This window comes from Alexandromys fortis, unplaced genomic scaffold (genome assembly GCF_014885135.2).
Source record: "Alexandromys fortis isolate MF-2015 unplaced genomic scaffold, M_Fortis_MF-2015_v1.1 scaffold_59, whole genome shotgun sequence".
In the NCBI taxonomy this organism is placed as follows: Eukaryota; Metazoa; Chordata; class Mammalia; order Rodentia; family Cricetidae; genus Alexandromys; species Alexandromys fortis.
The window spans coordinates 8300966-8316090 of record NW_026067943.1 but is presented as its reverse complement, the minus strand read 5'-3'; the positions used below and the strand labels follow the sequence as shown (position 1 = coordinate 8316090).

General features: G+C 40.5%; 1 protein-coding gene across 2 annotated transcripts in view; it reads left to right on the top strand.

Moving 5' to 3' along the window:
* Positions 1-15125, top strand: part of Ankrd30a (ankyrin repeat domain 30A) — a 66295-nt gene that overhangs the window by 5197 nt on the left and 45973 nt on the right. For both annotated transcript variants that reach the window (XM_050148483.1, XM_050148482.1), the window contains exons 4-11: positions 1392-1498; positions 4974-5035; positions 6494-6527; positions 9367-9439; positions 12528-12588; positions 12680-12831; positions 13298-13535; positions 14018-14073. In XM_050148483.1, the coding sequence (XP_050004440.1) occupies positions 1392-1498; positions 4974-5035; positions 6494-6527; positions 9367-9439; positions 12528-12588; positions 12680-12831; positions 13298-13535; positions 14018-14073 (783 nt within the window). The remainder of the gene's footprint in view (positions 1-1391; positions 1499-4973; positions 5036-6493; positions 6528-9366; positions 9440-12527; positions 12589-12679; positions 12832-13297; positions 13536-14017; positions 14074-15125) is intronic.

The following is a 15125-nucleotide window of genomic DNA, read 5'->3' as shown; positions in this document are numbered from 1 at the left end:
CTCATGCCCGAAATAACAACACACAAACTGTATTCATTTAAGAACTGCTTGGCCCATGAACTCTAGCCCTTACAGGCTAATTCTCGCACCTGGACTAGCCCATTTCTAATAATGCGTGTAAGCACCCCAAGGTGCGCTTACCGGGAAGATTCTAGCCTTTGTCCATCCTGGGAGAGTGGAGCATGGCAAGCATGGCGTCTCTGCTCCAGAGCAGAGCTGTCGAGTCTCTCCGGGAGCAGAGCAGAGTCTGACCTCACTTCCTCTTCCGCCCAGAATTCTATTCTGTTTACTCCTCCCATCTATGTTCCAAGCCATGAGGCCAAGCAGCTGGTTTATTATAACTTAACCAATGAAATCAACAGATTGATATATGACACTCCCACATCACCTCTTGTTTTTGAATGCTTCTTTTTTTAGACTTAGAATTTTTGTTGTTATAATTTCATTAAACAGATTACTCTTGCCGTTAGTGTTCATTTCAGCACCTTTGTCTACTCCACTGGTTCATAAACATTACATTTCTACCGTTGATTTATATTTTGCATAAGATTAAAAGCAGAAACAAAAACATGAGTCTCAATTAAAATGATACCAGAGTGAAAGCAAATGAAAGCCAGTAGATGTGAACAGGTATCCAGGATCTTCCAAAGCAAGACCCACCCTCCTGCGCTGTCTAATGGGAATAGCATTCCTTCAGATGATAAGAGAAAACCCACAGATCGTGTCCGTCCATCTGCGCCTCTGTCTTCTTATTCAGTGCCATTTCCTTTGTGACTCCCTGGAGCAGGAATAGCAGACATTGGATTCTGGGATCCTGGATGGTAAACAGAAGAGAAGCAGCAAGTTTGCATAGCCCAGGGCAGTGGCTCCCAACCTGTAATACAGTTCCTCATGTTGTGGTGACCCAACCATAAATTATTTCATTGCTACTTTATAACTATAAATTTGCCACTGTGATGAATCATTATACAAATATCTCTCTGATATGCAACCCCAAAGGGGTCACAACCCACAGGTTGAGCACCGCTGGCCTAGTGGGAACTTCACAGTCTTACAAAGCTTTGGATCCCACTTCCCTGACTTACTCCTTCAGTGTTAATGTTTGCCACAAAGAAAATATTTTCGAATAAAGATTGAATAAAATTGGAGATTTCCCTCACTACCAGCATGCCACACACTGTTGTGCAGTTTATTAAATAGTAATTTTTGCTCTGTAATTCGGTGACATTTAAAAGTTGTAGTTCTTTTAGAGCTGCGGAAACAGAAGAGACAGGATCACTTGCCCTCAAGAGATGCGGGGTTGGCTGGATTGCACTCACGTGATTCCTAAGCACAGTGAAGTTGAGAAGTCAGCAATTTGCGAATTACTTGTTGCTCTTAATGTCTTACAGGATGACCTCACACCTCTGTTACTTGCTGTAAAGGAAAATAAACAGCATGTTGTGGAATTTTTAGTAAAGAAAAAAACCAGTTGTCATGCAGCTGATCAGCTGGGAAGGTACAGTAGTTTGTTCTTTCAAGAAGCAGTTGGGGCTGGGGAATGACTCCTTTGAGAGTGCTTGCTCTGTGCCTGATTAAATCCCTAACACTCAAGGAAAACCAGGCATGGCCATGCATGCTTAGAACCCAAATGATGGGGAGTGGAGAGAAGCGTGCCAGCCGAGGTGGACTGGGGGAGTTCAGATTCAGTGTGGAGCATGATAGAGGAAGAAATCTAATATCCTCCTCTGATCTTTGCGTGTGTGCACACCTGCACATGTACATATGCACCACATACCACATACACATGTACGTATATACTATAACCACATCTACTCATTCACCACATACACACATGTGCATACACCACATATGTGTACACATACACCATATACCACACACACATGTACTCATACACCACACACACATGCATACACTAAATACACATAAACATATACCATACATCACACACAATACACATGTACTCATACACCATCACCACACACAACACACACTACACACACATATTTTCATATACCACATGCACATACACATACTCCACATACACACACGTGCATATACCACACACATGTACTCATACACCACATACACATGCATACACCAAATACACGTACACATACACTATATCACACACAATACACATGTACTCATACACCATGCACCACACACATATACAGACAACATACACTACACACACGTTTGCATATACCACACACGTGTATACACAACCATATACCGTCACCCACACATGTACTCATACACCGCACACCACACACACGTGTGCATACACCACACACAGGCGCACATACACCATATACCACACACAACACACATGTACTCATACACCATGCACCCCACACACGTATGCACACAACATACAACATACGCATGTATGCATATACCACACACACTAAACAAACAAGCAAAAATTGATGTTGTGGCATGTTAACAACCACCCAAATACAAATTAAGAAGATTAACTTAAGTACAAAGATGTTGAAAAACATCAATACCCACATTAGTTCGGTAGACAAGCAGTTGTTCAGACTGGGCAGCACAGCCTGGAGTGGGATCCGCGTTCTCTTTTAATGAGTGATGATGTAGCCTGATCTGATATTAGCTATACCAATTTCATGTTAGTTCTACAAACCTTTAGTTTGCTTTCAGTCAGCACTAAATTCTTAATTACTTATGTATTCCTTTTAAATAGAAGTTGAGCCTAAGTAGAAGTTGCAAATTATTCCTTCTTTGCATTTTTTTGTCTTCAGTTACTTTTTTCTTTTTTTCAGGCCAAGTCAGTTTCTTTATTCATTAACCAATGAAAACATTCAATTACTTTTGTGGAGAATGCTGACGTTAGGTTGCCAAGGATCTGATCGTCATTACACGCTGTTCATTTTTTCCTGTCTTGTTTCTAATAGGCTAACTTTTTTTTTAAAGATTTTATTTATATATTATGTATACAACATTCTGCCTCCATGTAAGCCTGCAGGCCAGAGGAGGGCGCCAGATCTCAGTACAGATGGTTGTGAGCCACCATGTGGTTGCTGGGAATTGAACTCAGGACCTCTGGAATTGCAGCCAGGGCTCTTAACCACTGAGCCATCTCTCCAGCCCCCAAGGCTAACATTTTTAAAATTAGCTCGAGCAGAGGGAAAGGGATAACCTGAAATGGTTAATCTTGTTCTTTAGTGAAAATAAGTCATTGGTGGATAGTAATGGGAATAATATATACATGTGCAGATAGCTTTAGAGTCACATATTCCCAAGCTCAACTCCTAGCTTCGTCATATGGAAAGGAGGATAATTCGCCCTTTGGATTATTCCAGGGCCGAGGAGATGGCCCAGTGGGTAAGAGTGCTTGCTGGGCCAGCAGGAGCATCATAGTTAGGATCTCCAGCCCCTGTGTAAATGGCCAGGCGAGGCTGTGTGTGTCTGTAACCCTAGCTTAGACGGGGCAGAGGCAGGGAGATCCTGGGGGCCTCCTGGCCAGCCTGCCTGGCTCTGGCTAACCCTCCAAAAGCACTTCTGTTTTAAAGGGGTAGGGTGGAGAGCGATGAATCAGAAGCTCACCCTTTGGGCCAGGCCGGCTGGCCAGAAAACTCCTGGATCTGACTTAGCTTTTCAAAGCGTTTAAAATATGGATAAAAAGGAATCTTTTCAGCAGATATCTCTAAATCAAGGAAGATTACACTCCTCCAGGACCCAGGTCCTCCTCACGCCCAACCACTTATAACAATTTGTCTTCCACACCTGTTAGAGATAAATGTCGAAATTAAGCATTGTTTAAGAGAGAACTACCGGTTCAGAGTTGGAGTAGATAGACAAGGAATAGTGTCCAAACCAAGTCTTAATCTTTATGTTTTCTGTCCTTGGTGTGATTTATTAGTTCAGTCGTAGGAAGCATTTACCTAATTTAATGAGATGTTTGCCAGTACATTTAGTTCAGTTTACTGTGTAGCTGACTTGGCACAAACAGCCACAAAGAACTGAAGTGCTAACAATCAAGGTTAACCTTAGTATTCTGTATTAGAACCTGTGAACACACACACACACACACACACACACACACACACACACACACTCATTTAGATTCTGCTTAGAACTCCAGAATAGCTTAGCATGTATTTATATTTTCTCTATGGATCTTCAGAGGAACTGAGTAACCAAAAGTACTACATTCCACAATATTTGAAAAGGGGGCATTGAGCCTAAGAGAATGTGCTGCCTAGGAGTTAGCTGTCGCCTCCAGGGCTGGGGCTCTGTGCTGAGGGTACCTTCCATCCTTGTAGCGCGAATAATAAAATCCCAGAGACAGATACTGGGTTTCAACCTGAAAACTAGAAAAGCAAGGCAGCCAAGCCACTAGAGAAGTCTTACCTCTACCAAGACTGGGCGACCGCAGACTGAGTAGACTAAGCCTCTCTCCTCCCACTTCATTTTCCCTCTAGTGCTGGGATTAAAGGCGGGTGACTCCTTCAGAGCTGGGAGTAAAGATGTGAGGCACCGCCACCTGGATTTGTTTCTGCGTTGATCTTGTGTAGCCCGGGTAGTCTTGAACTCAGAGATCCTTCTGCCTCTGTCTCCCAAATCCTGGGATTAAATGTGTGTGCCACCACTGCCTGGCCCCTAGTGGTTTAGCTTTGCCCTTCTGATCTCTAGGCAAGCTTCAGTTATTAAAACATAAATAAAACCTCACTGTAAATTCTGCCCAGCCATTCTGGTTTAGCCGTCCTTCTTCAGTTCTTCACCATTTCACCTGTGGGTTTGGTGTTTGTTTGTTTGTTTTGTTTTGTTTTTTTTTTTTTTGAAAGCACACTCAAAAGCTTAAAGAACTTCTACATTTGAATCACATGGGATATGGTTCTGACATTAGCTCTGATTTTGATTGTAATATCATTATGAATTTAATATATTTAGTAATTGTGCTTTTCAGGATTAAAATAGTAATTTTTGTCATTTTTTTAACATAGCAACAGACAGTTATTTGAATATGATGGGAAGAGACAAAAAAATTCTGAAAATAGCAATCCAGGTAAGATTCCTCACGCTGAGTCTCTCTTTGTGGCCTCCCTGGGTGAATTTGTGCAGTTCAGAAAGTTTAGACCCCAGCAGAGGAGTATAAACAAAAGTCAGGTAAGTGACCTTGGTACTTTTTCCTTTGTTCTCAGTCTAGAAGTGAGGATTATATAAGAAATTAGTTAAAGGAAATTTGCAGACTAAACTGTTCCTGAAAAATTAGATCATTTAGTGTTGGTTCCTGAAATCCACTGGGAAAATGATTTTCAGCTATTATGCCCACATTGCGGCAGGTTGCACTTAGCATCAGAATGGACTTTACAGCAAGTAGCTCGCATTTATTAAGAGAATGTTATCTAGTTGTTGGGGTCACTAATAAAGTATAGAAGTAGGTACAGTATGTTTTCACTGATTTTTACCAATTTCTCCGCTCGGCGTGGAATTAAAATTGTTCTGTGTGTTTTCAGAGTCTCCATCATTGTACTCCAACATGTCTAGTGTAAACGAGGCTTCACTCTTGTACATCCTATGGCTGTAGGCCAGTGTATGACGTGTAGTTACCACTACAATCAGAATAATTCCATTGTCCTAAATATTCCCCAGACTGCTACTGTTTCTCTCTCCCAGACCCCACCCCCTGGCAGCCACTGCTCTTATTACTGTCTTCATAATTATACTTTTTCTTGCATAGTTGCGTGGTTGGATAATACAGTGAATGAGTTTCCTGGTGTTTGAAACATTAAATTCAGTACCAGGGTGATTGAATATAGCTGTTTAAGGTACCCTTGCTTCCACCACACCACCAGGCCCATCTTGTTCTGTTCTGTTTCGTAGGGCAGGTGCTCTACAAAGCCTCAGACTTGGCGTGTGTAGCATCATGGGAAATGCCAAGTTTGTTTAATTTAGTTAGTTTGCATGGAATGAGATGTATTTTTCTTTTGCCAGGGAAAGCCAATTGTCACATTCTGAAAGCTTGAGTTAATAGCCTTATTTTTATACATTAAAAAAGATCAGATGCTTACTGGAAATTGCACAGTGCTTATTTGTACCAGGGTTTTTGATCCTCAACTGCAGTATTGACTAAAAACCTGGGAAAGCCGTACTGCATCACAACAACATAACTGCTCCTGCAATTGTTCCCAGTGCTGTTAGACCAGAGAAGCCCTGCATGTGATGCTAATTGTCCCATCTGCTGTCGCTTTGGTAGTGTTCAGTTAGGACTTGGGCATATCCTGGCAGTTTTCCTTTCGGTATCGGATTTGTATACATTCTGTTCTTTCTTGGATTTGATGAATACAAAGAAGAAGGGACAAGCATTCTTAATGAATTAATTCCCTAATCAGTAGTATTAGTATTCATTGTAGGATAGCCTCTAGGTGTGGTACCAAAGAGAAAGCTTAATAATGATAACAACATATTAATTTACATTTTTCTATTGTTAATTTAAAATGTACTTTATATTTTTCTTTAACAGTGGATGATGGTTCTGAAGATGAATCTTTAAGCAGGTGGGTAGGAATATATAACATTGTTAAAATCAAATGTTAAGCTGGGCGGTGGTGGCGCACACCTCTAATCCCAGCACTTGGGAGGCAGAGGCAGGCGGACCTCTTGAGAGTTCAAGGCCAGCCTGGTCTACAAGAGCTAGTTCCGGGATGGGCACCAGAAACCCTGTCTCGGGGGAAAAAAAACAAAAACAAAAACAAAAACAAATGTTAACTGATTAGAGAATGCAGGGGATAGAAACTAAGATTTGTTAAGTGTTCTGCTGTGAGCAGATAAGTATACTGTGTGGTGTGATTAACACTTATTTCTTACAGTAGTCGCAAGAGTTTTGCAAAGTAGCTGCTGTTGTTAACCCCACATTCTGCTTTCCTTCCGACTCATTAGGCAGCAGTCACTCAGAAAGGTTACTTAGCCTATGATCTCATGGTTTATTGGTACCTTACTGTCAGTCTCTCTCTCTCTCTCTCTCTCTCTTTTTTTTTTTAGAAAAAGGGTTTATTTATGCTGTTTTTTAAATTATTACTTTATGTTTATGGGTGTTTTACCTGCATGTAGGTCTGTGCCCCATGTGTGTGCTTGGTGTCAATGGAGACCAGAAGAGGGGATCAGGTTCCCTGGAGCTGGAGTTACAGGTGGTTGTGAGCTGCCTCGTGGGTGCTGTAAACCAAACTTGGGTCCTTTGGAGGAACTTCCAGTGCTCTTAATTGCTGAGCCATCTCTTCAGCTCCCAAATCCAGTCTGCTGCCCCTCTGCATAGATCGACAGGGGGCCTGTGCAACACTGGACAGGACAGCTTAGAAAGTCAAATTCGGTTATGTTAACTTTGGTCAAAAGTCTTCCTTAGAAGTAGTTATATTCATAGAGATTGCCCTAATCATTTTGACAGTTGCAGTGGCAGGCTATGCCTTGTTTTCAGTCATCAGAGATTTTAGGATAGCTTTTACCCAGCTATGACTGTAGGACCACAGACATTCCAAATCAGGCAAGCTCTCGAGAGGAACTCAGACTGGAAGGAAGAATAGTATGCAGACTATGTTGTATTAATTACATTTGGATCTGTTTACAGGATTATAAAAATACTGTTTTATTTATTTGAAATGAGTCACATATAGTCCAGGTTGGCCTCAAACTTGCTATATAGTCAAGGATGTCTTTCAATTTCTGATCTTCCTGCCTCCATCTCCCGGGTGTTGGGATTATAGGTATGCACCACCATGGCCAGTTTTATATCATACTGGAGTCTGAACGCAGGCCTCTGTGCATCCCAGATGAGCCCTCTCTAAATCTCAGTCCTAGATGATGCTTTAAATTGATTTTCAACTTACAGATTTCCAAGAGAGAAAGAGAGAGAGAGACATGATTTAAGGGTGGGATACATTGAGAAGGCTTGAGGTTGATAATGGGAACTGTCCTTGATTGCTCTTCAACTGTATTCATTGAAGCGGGGTATCAGATTTAAACCTGGACTTGCCATTATGTCTGGTCCTGCAAGCCGAGTTGCTTTGGGGATCCTGTTTCTACCTTCTGAGGCTGTAGTTAGAGATGGGCCGCCATGCCCCTCTGGCATTTATGTGGATTTCTGGGGACCCCGGTTCTGGTTGTTACACTTGCATAATTGAACGCTTTTAACTACTGCATCATCTCCTAGTTCATCTCTTATTTCTTTAACTGTTTTTAACTTGTATTTAATTTTCATAGCTAATTTTTCTCAAATAAAATAAGTTATTCTTTCCCATTTTCTTTTTGTCAGCTAAGTATTCCTGACACTCTTAGACAAAGTGAAAACCTCTAGAATTTCAGAATCTTAAGGAAACTTAGGTTTCTGTTGAAAACTTTTAGATATAGTTTGAGCTCCTGGGTAGTCCATCCTTCAGCAGGCAGGAATGTGGCTCCACATCTGCCTTCACCCCCACTCACAGAAGGTAGTACAGGGCCCCTCAGTACCAGCAGACTGGAAGTGCATGTGTCCCCGCCTCTGTGCCTCTTCCTGGCTCACTGATGTCCTTATGGGTGGGCCACCGCAGAATTAACCAGAAGCACAGTCAGTCATGAGCTCTTTCCGGGTTGGTGGCAGGTGACGGAGATGTTATTCGTAGGAAGACAGAGTTGCTGCTTGCTGCATTTGAGCCCTTCCTTGTCTCAGGATCTGTGCCTTCGCAGGGCGAAGGTTTAAAGGTTGAAATTGCCACTGAGCCTTGCAGAAAAGGGACCTGGGAGAGGACACCTGTAGGAATAAAGATATGTAGGTTCTTCGTAAGGAAGTAAAAGGTACAATATGTCAGTACCTATGATGGTTTTCAAGGGATTGATTGTTTCTGTGTACTTAATCAAGTAAGACGTGACCTATTTGGGAAAAACAATTAGATTTTTATAGTTTTTAGTGTTTTAATCTCTAGAATATATATTGCCAACAATATTAGTTTGTACTTAAGTAACTTAAATTAATTTTCAAACCCTTTAAGTATTTCTTGGGATTCCCTATACTGTTTTAAGGTCCTGGAAGCTCTCGGGTCCTAGGTCTTACTGCATAGCCCTCCTCAGCCTGCAGCTCTCCATGTAAACCACACTGGCCTTCAGCTTGTGGCAGTCTGACGCGCTTTGTGATTGTAGGCGTGTGCCATCAGACCTGGTGTGAAGATTTCCAGGCTGAGTACAAGGCCGCCATTCCTTATTCCCGCTGAGTATTTGAGCAGGGAGGGCAGGGTTTGTCCATGCTTTGGGTTGTCATATTCTCTTCTGTTCTGGAGTCAAAAGTGACGTCAGATATCGATGATGCCACTGATTTGTTCCTAGATTTCTTTTAAGAACTTGACTTAGAATTTTTGTGGGTATTGTCCTAAGGTCTTCTCACATACCTGATCCTGCTGATTCCTGGCCTTCATCAGATGAGGATGACTACAGTTTTGATACCAAGGTAAAATGAAGTTTTGTGAAAATAATGGTTTGGTTTTGTTGAGTGTTTGCTCTTAAATTTAGTGGTAATCTATAACTGTCTTATCAATGTCTATCAATGACTAATTGAATTGCTTTTTTTTAAAATTGTGATGCATATCAAAGACTGTTTCTTGAGGAGGTAGAGACTGGAAAAGTGAGTGAGCTGGAAAATCCACAGTGACAGGAAAATTCCATCATGGAAGACTTCCTGCAGTACAGAAAATATGAGATTTACTAAAAATTACTTTCATAAATGTACCTTAATATAATTTGTAAATTAATATAACTGTGACTTTTATAAGATACACAAATTAATCTCTGATGGGCCCAGATAGTATAGTAAATCATGGACCCTCCGTGGTACCTTTACATTCAAAACTGTAAATACACAACATGAAGTTTCTGTTTCTCTTTTACCTTGGACACCTCTTAGTATGATAGAGTTTTTGTTTTTTGTTGGTTTGTTTATTTTTCAAGACAGGGTTTCTTTGTGTAGCCTTGGATATGCTGAAACTCTCTCTGGAGACCAGACTGGCCTCGAACTCACAGAGATCCTCCTGTCTTTGCTTCCCGAGTGCTGTGATTAGTGGCGTGCACAGTCACTGCCTAGCTGTATAATATAGATTTTAGGTGATCTTTTTCTCTTTTTCTATTCTTAATCTGCATATAAATGACCTAATATCAGAAATTATAAAAATACACTAATTTAAATCTGTTTATTACAGTCTATGTCGAAAGGGTTGTCTCACTTTTTTCACTCCGGTTTTTATCTGTATACTTAAGGAGTAGATGTTCTACCCCAAATAAAGTCTATTAAATTTCTAGAAATATGGCTTACCTTTATTTTCCCTTTTAATATAAATTCAGGTGCATTGTATTGAGGAAATGTCATATATAAAAACAAAGTCTATTGAATTTCTAAAAACATGCTCACCTTCATGTTCCCTTTTGATGTTTAGATATAAATTCTTACAAGCTACAATGAGGAAATGTGTCATGTAAAAAAAAAAAAAAAACAGATTAAAGAAGTATCATGGAAAGGAAGAAGGCATCAGTGTGTGTCTGCCGTCCTGAAACTGTGGATTTCGATCATGAATGAGATGATTAAGATATCCTAAGCTTATTTTGAGGCCTACCCATATTGGATTAAATAATATATTTTTGAAGCTATATATTACCCATTGAACTTTGATTAGCAAATCTTTCTCCAAGTAGGACATTAATGGGGCATTGTTTTTTGCGGTATTTACTTCATCTTGTAATGATGTTACATCTCTCAGGTGATGTTAGACAACCATGATTGACTAATAAAGCATTATTTTATCACACAATTAATCTTTTCATTATAGTAATGTCTACAAACTAATTACAAGTCACTAGTGGGGAATGAATCAAGGCTCCATACTTCTTTACAGTTCTTAGGCTTACGTTGTGCTGGGCAGTCTCATGTCAGCTTGATACAGGCCAGTGTTGTCTGAAAGGAGGAAACCTGCAGCCGTTCAGAGAAACACACAGAGGTCTACACTAACTATAAACTGGTTGGCCTAGTAGCTCATGCTTCTTATTAATTAATTCTTATAACTTATATTTGCCCATAATTCTTGTCTGTGTTAGTCACATTTTGCTTGCTCTGTGTCTGGCTTCCTCTCTGTCCGGGTGACGACTGCAGACTGAAACTTCCTTCTTCCCAGAATTCTTGTTGCCCCACCTCTTCTTCCTGCCTGGTCACCCCACCTATACTTCCTGCCTGGCTACTGGCCAATCAGCATTTTATTAAAATACAATTGACAGGGTACACACCATTGTCCCACAGCAAACCTCAGTTGAGAAAATGCCTCCATAAGGTCAGGATATAAGGCATTTTTTAAATTAGTGATTGATGGGGCAGGGTTCTATAAGAAAGCAGTCTGAGCAAGCCATGAGGGAGGAGCAAGCCAGTAAGCAGTACCTCTCCACGGCCAGTGCATTAGCTTCTGCCTTCTGGTCTCCGCCCTATTTGTGTTTCTTTCCTGACTTCCTTCATAATGAACAGATATGGAAGGGAAAACCAAGTAAACCATTTCCTCCCCAGCTGGCTTTGGTCATGGTGTTCCATCACAGCAACAGTAACCCTAATTAACACAAGTTTTTCTCTTTTCTTCTTCACGTAAACTCATTCTATATTTTTCCTCCCTCATCTACTCTTTCTGTCTCTCCCTCTCCTTGTTGTTGTTGGTGGTGTGTTTTGTTTTATTTCCTTTTGGGACGGGGTTTCTCTGTTGTACCTTTGAAGCCTGCCCTGGAACTTGCTCTGTGCTCTGTAGACCAGGCTGGCCTTGAACTCACATAGAGCTACTGCCCTGAGTGCTGAGATGAAAGGTGTGCGCCACCACCGCCCAGCCTCCCTTACTCTTTTAATATGACTTATTCCCAGCATAAACTCTTCCTTCAGAACACATGTCACATGTCTTCAGTGTCTTTTTTTCTTCATTGTTGGCATATTTAGTCACATCTGTCTCTTTAGTTGCTATGTGTGGCTCTGTCAGTCTTTGCCTCTCAATAAAAAATATTTATTCTTTTTTCCCTTCTCTCTTAGAAAGAGCTAAGTATATATAATAATTTGCATTTTGCTTCTTGGCCCACAGGGTAGAATAACTTTACACGGTTTGCCCATGAACTCCGGAAAAATAAGCCTTCATAGTTTCTCCTCTAGGAGTAATTCATGCAAATATAAGTCATGGTGGTATATTCAAAGTATTTTAATTTTTTTTAAATGATAATGTTTTCAGAAGTACTCTAAATTGTGAATAAATTTTTGTTCTAGGTTATTTTCATATAAGTAATACACTAAAGATTATCAAAAAATATGTAATAATCAGGTTTAAGAAAATTAAAATTTTGGTGATATTCCTATCCCATGATCTTTATGCAGTAGAAGTTTCTAGGTTAGTAAATGGAAGAATTAATATTTAAATTAACTGAAGGATTCAGAAATATATTCTTCATCATAAACCAGATAATAAGAGTGAATATTATAATTGTTTTATTTTTATTATATGTTATTTTTGAAATTATTTTTGTTTTTCTAGAATGTCCCCAAAATTAACTTAACAGAGTTATGGACAGCTGCTCAACAGTCCAAGAAAAACCGTAAGTCATTTGAAGATGGCCTATTTTTGTGCTATTCATTGATTTAAAGGTAAATATTTCTTTCTTTTTTTTTTTTTTTTTTTGGTAATAGAAACAAAATGTGGCATTGAGAACCTAGAAAAGAGTAGCCTGTTTGACAATAGTGATTCCAACAGTGACAATGAAGATGCAGTTGAAATTGGTCCTGGGGCATCAGCCAGAGTCCTGGCGTCTTCTCCGTCCTGTACGTCACCTGACCCAGTGGTATGTGGATTCTTTTATCTTTAAAGCTCAAGAATCCCTTTTGATTAGATGGGATTGGAGGGGGAGGGATCCTTTCTCTTTTCCTTTTCCTTTCTTTATAATTATTGGTTCATATTTTTTCTAAGATTTATTTATATGAGCATTTTGCCACATGTATGGATGGATGCAGGCCAGAAGCATCAGGTGTCCTGGACCTGGACTTACATAGATGGTTCTGAGCTCCCATGTGGTGTTGGGAGTTATAGCTGTGCCCTTGGAAACACAGCAGGTGCTCTCACCTGCGCAGCCCTCTCTCCAGCCCCATATGCTGGTCTTCGGGTCTGCCGGCCATGTCCTCTACACTTCATTTGTACAGCTCAGACTGAGTCACCGACCTTCATCTTACTGTGATCTGCCGTTTTCACTAAACAGTAAATAGCCCCTGTAAATTGCACTGAAATACTGATGTTGGATGTTTTCCCCACAGGAAGGAGCAACTGAGCCTGCAATTGGAAGAGAAGAAAATGGTACTGATATTGTTGAAAGTGCTTCACAAGAAAATGATACTGATATTGTCGAAAGTGCTTCACAAGAAAACGGTGCCGAGATTGTCGAAAGTGCTTCACAAGAAAACGGTGCTGATGTTGTTGAAAGGGCTTCACAAGAACAACCAAACCATAGCAATTTAGCCTATGCCAGTGGTTGGCACAAAAGTAATAAAAGTGGTGAGTTGGTGAATACTTAAAACACTTTCCATGTTTTAACACTGCTATAAGAAGCTGAAGTTCTACATCCAGAAATAGTATCTGTTTCTTCTTAATAGTTTTTCTCTTGCTCTTTTTTCTTTCTTTTTTTTTTTTTGCTGCTACCAGTTCTTTCTGAAACTGCTTCAACCCACTAAAATTCCTTTTTGCTATTATTTTTACTGTAATTTTATGAATGTAGGTAAATATGCATCTGTTTAGAATTCAGTGATAAGGTAGGCAGTGGTGGCATACACCTTTAGTCCCAGCACTCAGGAGGCAGAGGCAGGTGGATCTCTGTGAGTTCAAGACCAGCCTGGTCTACAAAGTGAATTCCAGGATGGACAGCCCGAGCTACACAGAGAAACCCTGTCTTGAAAAACCGAAAAAAAAAAGAAAAGAAAAGAAAGAAAGAAATTAGTGATAAATATTCTCATTAATGTATGTATGACCACATTTTACAGAAATGATGACTGCGTTAGGACTGGGAGAAGATGAAGAATCACCTTGGGATTCTGAGGTACTGACAAGGAAACATAAGATGCTTGCTTTCTCATCTACATGATGCCTTTGAGGCTGTTTCCTAACAGTTAGCTACCGCGTGCGGCTCATAGTACAATTCTGCTAGTTTGTGTGACTTGTTTAATAATGTGGAAGTCAGAAGGAACAACTTTGCATTAAGTTTAAGTTAAAAATTAAAAAATCATTTCAACCTGTGACCTGCAAGGTGCTGTGATAGATGTGGGGTGTGCAAGGGCCATGGGATCCTTCTGAACCCTGAAAGGACAGCAAATGAGACTGGAAACTGTAAGTCAGGAGAAGGGAGAGAATGAACGTAACTGTGGGGTTGCAGCGATTCCGTTTAAATTGGTCTTAATTTAACTTCTTTAATATAGTTAAATCATTTTCAGAAGTGAAGTGCATGGAGTTCAGTGTAGGATCCATGCTTGAGGTAACATAAATATCACTAATGATTGCCAGTTTGAATGGCAGCACCACAGAACGAGTTGGGGCCGGCTTGGATGTGTAGTGACTGCATAGTGGAATCACCACAGCCAAGACGTGTTCATACATAGTCCTGGCATTTAATATTTATAGAATTGGGGGGGTGGGGAAATTAACCTGTCTGAACATCAGTGACTTTGTCGTGCCATAAAGACGTGAGGTGCACAGGTGTGGTGAGGAGACAAACATCTTGTGAGGTGTAACAGGTGTCTGCAAATACGTACCAGCAAGATCCGAGTGCTCTTCAAATCGAGATGGACTCTGAGGGCCGGTTTCCTGTTAGAGAGCAGTGGAGAAGTAGTGTCGAGAAAAGAAAGGGAAGGGAGAAGGGGCAGACACATTTCCAGTCTGGAGATAACCGAGAAGAATCTAGTGATTCTGTGCATGCGGTCTTTCTAATGAGAGCTTGAATGCTTTGCCCCTGAATACATTTCTGTGGCTGAGTTACTGTTACGTCTGAGGCAGTTAGATGTTGAATATTGCAAATGAAGGCTCAGTGCTCAAGTAATAATAGAACAGAGAGAGGACCAAACGACATATTGTAAGTCAGTCTAACTGCTTCGTATA